Genomic DNA, 8,758 nt, shown 5'->3' with positions numbered 1-8,758 from the left:
TTTATGCAGCTGTGGAGGGAGAATTGATTTTAAGAAATCAAGTCAAAGAGGTGACATGGTATGTTGGTTTCCATGGTGGAATCTTAAAATGCAGCATTCTTGATTTTTCTATCCAACTTTAATCTTAGATTATGTGAATAAGCAAGCTAACTGTACACAATCATGAAAATAAACAAGGCCAAATTTTATTAACAAAATTAAAATGTTTATACATGAAAATATTCATTTGTACAAGATAACAAATAGCCAAAAGTTGTGAATTACATTTCATCTCAGCCATTTCTTTGGCTTAACAAGAAATTAGTTTCTGTTGTTGCCACACTTTGTGCCCCCCGGCTCCAACATGCTAAATATTTTACCATACTCCATCTTCCATTCAGCATTTGTTGATCATACTGTCTCCTGGTTCAGCAGCTGGTGAGAGTAGATGACGTCTTCACAGCGGTATTTCTCCGCTATAGCCATGATGGAGTCGTAGCACCTGATTCTACTGAGAACCTTCAGCTCTTCAACCACAGCAGACCTACAGCAAACAGAAATTAACAGTGATGACATACAAGTTGATGAAAATTTTTAGGGAGAAAATTAAATGTACATAATATATCGTGATGATCACTTAAAATAATTTGATGTAACTTTTTGCTACTTTGCCACTTTAAGAAAAATGTCTGTTAAAAACTAAGCTATGGTTTTTCTTTACTATAATTTCACAAAACAAAAATTATTTTTGCCATTTCACAGTAAGATGACCTTATAAGAATCTCAAAATCTCTGTCTTTTGGACAGAAGCAGGTTCTTTTACTACCTGGTGTTTGGATCTTCAGGAGGCTGATGTTTGCAGATGTGATGCAGTGTCTGAACTATGTGGTTTCTGAAATTCTGCAGCTGAGGCAAACAAGCACTCTCTCCTTTGAACCAAGAGAGAGGAAGACAATCTGCAATCTGAAGAGAGAGGGGCAATAATGTTACAGAGAGAAACTGCATCTGCCCTCTGACTGATCATTAAGATCAACATAAGTACAAGCTATATAAATAATTATACAGATAATACATACAGTCTACATTTAAAAGGATAAATTCAAACACCTTTTTACAAGCAGAGATGGCATTGCTGGACAGTGTCTGACTGCAGAGGGTTATCATCAGGTATCGGTTCAGCAGTTTGTCCAACATCAGCTCCTTCAAAACAGACTCAGGAAGCAGCAGATCCCATTTCCCCATGTTACCTAGCAGCTAAAAGAAGCACAATACAACCCAGAGTTACCAGCAGAGAAGCCTTGAAAATCTTTAATCTGCATTTATGGAAAGCTGTTTTAGGCAGTACTTTTACAGCTGTCCAGAACTGCTGATCCCTGAAGCGACACTGAGGAGACGATCTGTCCTCTAAAAGCCTGGACAGAAAAACAGCAAAAAAAAAAAAAAAAAAATTAGTCTCCAAATATTAATATGACTGACGTGGTCAGAAATCATGAAAACATCTAGGTCAGTCACTGACCAACAATTACATCCAGTAACCAGGGAGGCAGTGAGATGGATTTGAGCAAACAAGACATGAATACACATGCATGTGAATCAGAGGTAAAAGAAAGTCTGAGACATTCAAATCTTCACATAAAATTTAAATGGAACATAAAAAACTGACTTTTTGGGATAGAGGGGGATGAAGACATCTTCATCTACACAGCTCCTCAGCCTGCGGGCCACAGCCTCTACAAATGCCTGTGTGGGACACAAATACACAGAGAAAATACAATATATCTGCCATTGTGTGAAGACATGTTTGTCTTTATAAGTATTGTGTTAACATTGTGCTCTATCATATCTACAATGTTAGTGATCAGGCATCTATGTACCTTAGTGAAGAACAAATAGCAGTTAAGGACAGAAGCTAAATTGTTTGTTGACAAAAATAAAATATACTGTTGGCTTCATAACACTGTTGATGTTACCTTGACTGGTTTACTTTGCTCTCCTTCAAAGATGGAATAGTCCTCCTTCAGTCTGTGACAAACACCAGACAGACTGACGGACTGTTGCTGAGACATGGGATCCCACACCAGATCTACAAAAGCTGTACAAACACACAGACAGTCACATGTTTTAGTATTTGACTTGTTTACAGTTTAACACAAGTGTGCAAAGAGATTCTTCAAAGACAGAAAGCATGACGCCGATGCAGGCAAATGAAAAGCAGAGCAATTTTTCTCTCAGAAGCAGAAGTGACTGGGTGATTCGTCTGGTATGTGTTTGCTTTCCAAAATTCTCTGAGCTGAGGTTAGATTTATGTATTTCTCACATAAAGTATTTACTGGGATTTACTTCATGCTGTGATTTAACATGCAGATAAGTGGGGCAAGTCGCAGAGCAAAGATTTATCTGTGTTTGCTATAAAGGGAGAGCATGTTACCAGTTATTTTGGGTAGGACGGTCTTTTCAATGATATTAGACAGGGTCTGTCTGTCGGTGTGTTCCAGCTCCTCGTGGCCATGGCCGTGACAAAATGTCTCCGCAGCTGTGAACCATGGGAGCTTTTCAAAGTCTGCACAGACATCCTGACACACAAATATATACAAATCATATAACATGCGGTGTGCAAAGAAGCTTTGGGCTTAATCAAGCATTTTTGTTTCAAGTACTTTTAAAGGGTTCCACGCCAGCAGCTGATGCCTAATGATGGGGTTCAGTAACTTTGGCAGACACAGAGAGATGTAAGCACTGTGGTAGGACTCAGAATAGGAGCTTCTCCACTCTTCAAAATGAGACAGAATCCTTTTCACATCACAGAAGTCATCTTGGACATCAGAAAACACCATCTGGGACCTTGACTGGATATCAGCTGGAGGGAAAGCGGAAAGCACAGAAAGTCAGATAAGTATATAACTCACACGATCTGTCTGAAAAGAAAAAAAAAATCTTTATTTTCAAGCATTGAAAAGACAAAGACAAATAAGAAACTTGAAGCATGGCAGAATTTAAACTGATCACACTTTATAGTGTGAAGCAGATGGATTGACAAGATTAAATCTACTTGATTTTGAGGATTGTAAAACATAGAAATGTGAACATATTTAATTTTTTCTCACCTATTCTTTTCTGCATCTGCTGCTCCTCTTCTGCAGAAGGTTGGGTGTCTTCAGGAATATCGAAGTCTTCCTCAGTTTTAACCTCCACATCCATCTTACTGCATTTTATATTGACAAATATGGAAAAGGCTGAATCAGAGCATCCATGTAAAAGTCTACAGAATATATTCATTACGGTCCAAAAAAAGAAAAACAAACAAAACTTCAAGAGGGGTATTTAATTAACTTACCACTGAGTGCCTGTTCCATTGGCTGAGTCACCACTCTGCACATCAGTGTTATCTGCAAGACCCATCAAGTTAAAAGTAAATACTTCATTTGAAGATATTTTCTAAAGTGAAGTTTCAGGGTTGAAAACTTTGGTCTTTAAGAGCAGCACTCCTGCAGGTTTAACCGCTTATCAAGTTCAGCTTAGTGAATCATTCATTGAATCAAGTATGTTGAAATAGGGAAATCTGCGGCGCTCTAGGACCAAAATTACTTAGCCCTGAGTTAGTGGAAATCGCATGGGAACAAAGACATCACTTACAGCTAAGCTGCTGAAGGCGGTCAGCCTGCTCTTTAACCCTCTCACGTCTCTGAGCCAACAGCGCCTCCATCTGGTCAGACAACACAGTGTGCAACTCCAACTCCAAAGCGTTAATCGCAACAACCTAAAGTCAACAAATTGTCAGTAATCCAAATAAATCTGAATAAATTGTAGCTTTAAAAAGGTTTAAGAAAATGAGTCATTATAATGTAGTGGCATATGGTAAAACCTCATTTCAAACATTAGAAATCAACCTTTATTTACAGTTATGGCAGCTGAAAAATGAACTGGAACTGACATTGTTATCTGATTGACAAACACTAGAAACGTCTAAATTCCCTTTTGTGTAGTTTGACATCTCTGCATTGACATTTCTTGCTACCTAGAAGAGACATGGACACCAATACAAATATATAAAGCAGATATTAGCAGTTACTAAAGAATTTATCACAGTTTCTCTCCCACAGTGAAAATGGTAGCTCCTCATTTCTTTTTTCCTTCACAAAAATATGCAACAAAGAATGTACAGTCATAAGCTGTTAGACAGCACTGTCCGACTACAGCCCTTCAGATGATAAAAAGATTAAACAAAGGAATGTGGTTGTTGTGTGAAATGTTACAAAAGCATTAGACCAACTAAAATAATAGATTTAAAAAGGGATTTGTTAAACAAAAGCTGCTACTGTTTTTTCCTCAAAACTTTGCTCTCAGTCATTATCTCAGGTGCTGGTATTTAGCAGAATACCTTTACTAGTGATTTGACTAATTTAATCTGATATGACATTTAAGAAGAAGTAAACTGAGCCAATTATAATAAACTTCTAACCTTCTCCCGCAGACACTCCACCAGGTTGTGGACATAAAGTGTTGTGGTTCTGTAAAACATCAGCTGCTTTTCAGAGGAACTTTCTTCCAGCGTTTCCAAGGAGCTTTTAGAGCTCTCAACATCCCCCTCCATCCTCCTGAGCTCTGCCTGCCGCGCTCTGTACACCTCCTTCAGGGTGCTCAGTCTAGAAAGGAAGGAACGGGAAAGAAAAAAATCAGGAACAGGCAACTTTGAGAAGAGAAACACTTTGAAGCTTGTTTGACTCATCACGCATTAGTACTTGGAAATATAGAGACAAGGTTGGGGAAAATGGATTGAGTAATACAGATATGAATGCATGTTTATTCTTGTCCTTTGGAGAATCTTAGGAAATACTAAGATGACCATGTATCAGTAAAAGTTTGGCAACTCTTAACAGTAAATCAACAGGTCTCATAAGAAGCAATTCGGTTTTTACAAATGGAAATGACATTTAAACAAAAGCCAATATATCAATATTTCAAATTGTTATGATGTAATATCTAATACTGATGCCTCTACCAGACACTAACTTTCCAGTGATCCTTTTCTTGACCACTGAGACAGAAACAGGAGGGAGAGTCTTTGGGATTTTAGCCTTCGCTGATCTCTTCTTATGTCTCCCTCCATCTTGCCTGCTGCTACTACTGATGCTGCTGTAGCTGCTGGACTCGCTGTCAGATGGATTCTGAAAGGGAAGGAAAGCAGAGGATAAAATAATGCAACAAAACAGAAGCAGAAAATGGTTTATTATGGAATTCTATAATGTCCAATTCAATACTTAAGAAGGAAGAAGAAAAAGTAAAAATACAACAGACACAAAAAGTAAAAAAAAAAAACAGACAGTTGGAAGTAAACTTATTATAAAAACATCATCTTTATGCTTAATATGAGTTAGAAGAGACATGAGAAGAAAACAAGAAAAAAATTAAATGTCTAGTGGACTGTTCTACCTGTTCTCTTGGTTGCCTCTTGATTCCTTTTCCAATTTGTGTCGCCTCCCAAAGTTCCTGCTCTTCCCCTTCAGGTCCTGACAGGCTGTCCTCACTTCCTCCTTTATTTTTAAAGGAAATAGAAAAAAAATCCCATCTAGATTACCACTGTTTGTTTCAAAGAAAAAACTATTCAAGTGACAACATTATCTCATTGGCTCTAATTCAATTTTTTATTTTCCTCTGACAGCATTAACTTGTTCCAACTCTCAATTAAATCTATACAAACACAAAGCTTTAATGGAGTAAAGGAAAAACAGACTACATTCATAGCTTTCTTGGACATTAAAAGCACATTCACCCATTCAGACAGCACTTCTTAGTCTACACAGTCTTACAGGATACACAGTGCGTTTTCTCAATCACACACATTCACATGCCAATGAACACATCAGAGGTAGAGAGGTTGCCCAAGGACACCTAAATATTGTCTGTGGGAAATCAGGATCAACTCAAGATAATATTAACATGTCAAAAAACAGCAAATACCCTAGATGTCTTCTGCATCACTTTATCTTGCCTTTATTCCTCCTGTACATACCAAGCTTCTCAGCAATCCTTTCCTGAATGCTTTTCAATCGTGGAGCAAACTCAATTCTTCTCTCATGATCATCTAGCTCATCATCATCATCCACTCTGTCATCTTCATCCTCCCTGCTGTAGTGATCTGGGGTGCTGCCAGCCGAGCTCTGGCCATCTTTACTCAGGGGAATAAACTCTTTCTGGGCACGAGTGGCACGACGCTGCCTCTTGGCTGCATCAATCTCTTTAGCATTAGGAATAAGTACTGTAGAAAAAAAGCAAATCCACAGAAAAATATGATGTATGCGTAAATACAAATTCAAATAAACACACTCTGAATGGACACACTACACCCGTATCATGAAGCCCTAATGAACTATGTATGTCCAAGCCAACATCTGAGTAAATTTAAGGGCCTTCTCTCTTAAATATGTTCTTGTCTTTATTATATAAACATGCAGTATACATGCACGTGAATACATACTCGGTCTAGCAGCAGAGCGGCTGGAATCTGAGTCTGAGCTAGATGAGGGAGATCCAGCACCAACTCCTTCACTGTCGCTGTCATCACTGTTACTGTTGCCATCATCATCATCATCATCATCATCATTTTCATCATCATCTTGGTGCAGAGAATGTGGTGAAGCCTCATTTTTATAATCATGTTTGGGAGAAACAGATGATGGGACACCTCCACCAGCTGAAACTAGAAAACAAAAGGAGACATGCCACACAGAGAAGCAGTTTGATTTTGCTGGCCAGCACACTTGCATTAAAACTACAAAGATTATATGATTCATGTTGACATTTCAGCTGACAATTTCTCTGTACTGTAACAAAAACAATGTTTTTGTTGAACTATAGCTTTTCATTTGTGAAGAGCATTTAGTGAACATCTTATGTGACAAAACCTCCTAAGTAACTTAGGTGTTTCTAATTTGTTCTATTCTTATCCCTCAATTTGTTTCTATATTTATGTATCCCAGATTCCTTCCTCTCCTGCTTTAAAAAAGTGGATGTCTCTCCCTGAAATTTAAGTGAATGAAACAAGGAAAAGGCAAAAGAAGAAGAAGAAAAATAAACAAGGTTACAGGCAAATCCTTGCTTCAGAACTGTCACCTAAACACAGCATAATTTAAATTTCATTTGGTGCATCATCTACCCATTATTCTATGGGAACCTACTGCTTTACCCTACATTTACTTTCTGAATGACAACAAATAGTACCAGTCAAAAGTTTAACAGATGCATTTTGAACAATTAGCTCCATTATTCTCCAAATGTAATTTACAAACTTCAGACATTCTTTAAGACAGTTTACTGAGATCTTTTTTATTGTTTCCTATAAGGCCAGAGTAGATAAGATGTGACACAGTGAAATGAAAACAGTCCATAAGACAAACCTTTGCTTTTGGTGGTCTTGCAAGGCTGAGTTTCCTTCTTTCTGACTTGGAACAGCACAGCTTTATCAGAGGACCTCTTCAGTTGAAAAGGTGAATCTTCAACTATGACGACACAAATAAATTAATAAATAATCAGGTATAGTTACTTGTATTGAGCCCCTATCAGAAACAACAATGCTGAGCAGATATACCTTAAGTTCTTTTTAAATACGGGACATATTTAGCTACGTTAGGGCCTGCTGGGTAGCTAACATTGGCAAGAACAAATTCTAACAAATTCTGACAAAAATCTTTATTTTTCTTGGCCCAGCTACCCACACCTTGGTAAAAAACCATCCTCCATGCAGCCAGAGTCATTCACCTCTAACGTTGTTATGACGTTTGTTGCTAGCTGAGAACAACATTGACAAAACGTTAAATTTATGTAGTTACCTTCCTTGTCGTCAGCGAAACTAAGGACAGCGTTTGTTTTTTTCTTTATCCCATCTTTATCCCTCTCTTCGCTTTCTTCTGTCAGTTGCAGCGTCTCCCCATCTTCTTCGTCACTACTGGCCGGCTTCGGAGGCGTCGCCTCCCGCTTGGAGCTGCAGGAGATGCCGCGACTCTGTGTGGCTTTAAAAGGCTGGCTTACTACAGCCGAGGCCCTCTCATTTTCATCTCCTTCTCCAGTGTTCTTCTGCTGCTCCTCGTCGTCACTTGAGCTCTCTTTCCTCTGTCGAAAGTTTCTCCGTGGCTTCTTGTTGAACATTTCGCTACCAAGAAAAGTAGTAAAGGAAAGCAAACCGCGGTACGTCACGTCGGAAAAAGCTGTAAAACGTCGCAAAGTAGATGCAATGCATCATGGATCGTGTATGTAGTGGGCATGTCAAAATTCCCAGAGAAAACAAAAACGAACAAAATGCAACCAATTAAAAAGGCTATTTTATTTATTTATTTTCAATGTGGGCTATACTGTTTATCAGCTACGGGGTGTCTACTGGAAACACCTGCTCCACTGAGTAGCCATTAGCAGTGAAATAATGCATGACTTTTGACTCAGGAGGCCAGCTGTTATTAACTGACAACAAACTCAGAATACTCTTACATTATAATTATATAACTATATTTTTTTTTATCATATACATTATGTAATTTTTAATATGTGTTGTCATTCCATGTGTTTTTCTTACTTGTTTGTACATTTTAACACATTTCATTCTTTAGTAACAGCTGGAATTGAAGAGTGTGAAGGAGACAATTATTTTTAACATTAGGCAATTAGTTGGTGACTGTAGTCATGTTTCTTTTGTCTTTTTGTCCCCGTACCTTCTTTTATTTGTTTTTGTCTTACTCTTATATTTTTAGTTCATTCTAGTGTAATCAAACAGCTTTTTGTCGCTTTCTGT

General features: G+C 38.0%; 1 protein-coding gene across 1 annotated transcript; it reads right to left on the bottom strand.

Annotated features, from left to right (window-relative positions):
• Window positions 1-163: 163 nt before the first annotated feature.
• On the bottom strand, window positions 164-8,187 carry gcfc2 (GC-rich sequence DNA-binding factor 2). The gene is made up of 18 exons (XM_041979499.1): window positions 7,806-8,187; window positions 7,374-7,475; window positions 6,455-6,676; window positions 5,990-6,235; window positions 5,410-5,510; window positions 4,990-5,144; window positions 4,439-4,622; window positions 3,613-3,736; window positions 3,314-3,365; window positions 3,084-3,181; window positions 2,637-2,836; window positions 2,408-2,552; window positions 1,950-2,071; window positions 1,643-1,719; window positions 1,325-1,391; window positions 1,087-1,233; window positions 806-942; window positions 164-523 (listed from the first exon to the last, which is right to left on the bottom strand). Exons 1-18 carry the CDS (start codon window positions 8,119-8,121, stop codon window positions 391-393), a joined length of 2,628 nt encoding a protein of 875 aa, XP_041835433.1. The 5' UTR covers window positions 8,122-8,187; the 3' UTR covers window positions 164-390.
• Between the last annotated feature and the right edge of the window lie 571 nt (window positions 8,188-8,758).

This window comes from Melanotaenia boesemani, chromosome 1, assembly GCF_017639745.1.
Source record: "Melanotaenia boesemani isolate fMelBoe1 chromosome 1, fMelBoe1.pri, whole genome shotgun sequence".
Lineage (NCBI taxonomy): Eukaryota > Metazoa > Chordata > Actinopteri > Atheriniformes > Melanotaeniidae > Melanotaenia > Melanotaenia boesemani.
The sequence above is the reverse complement of the archived record's forward strand: the minus strand, read 5'-3'. Positions and strand labels throughout refer to the sequence as shown.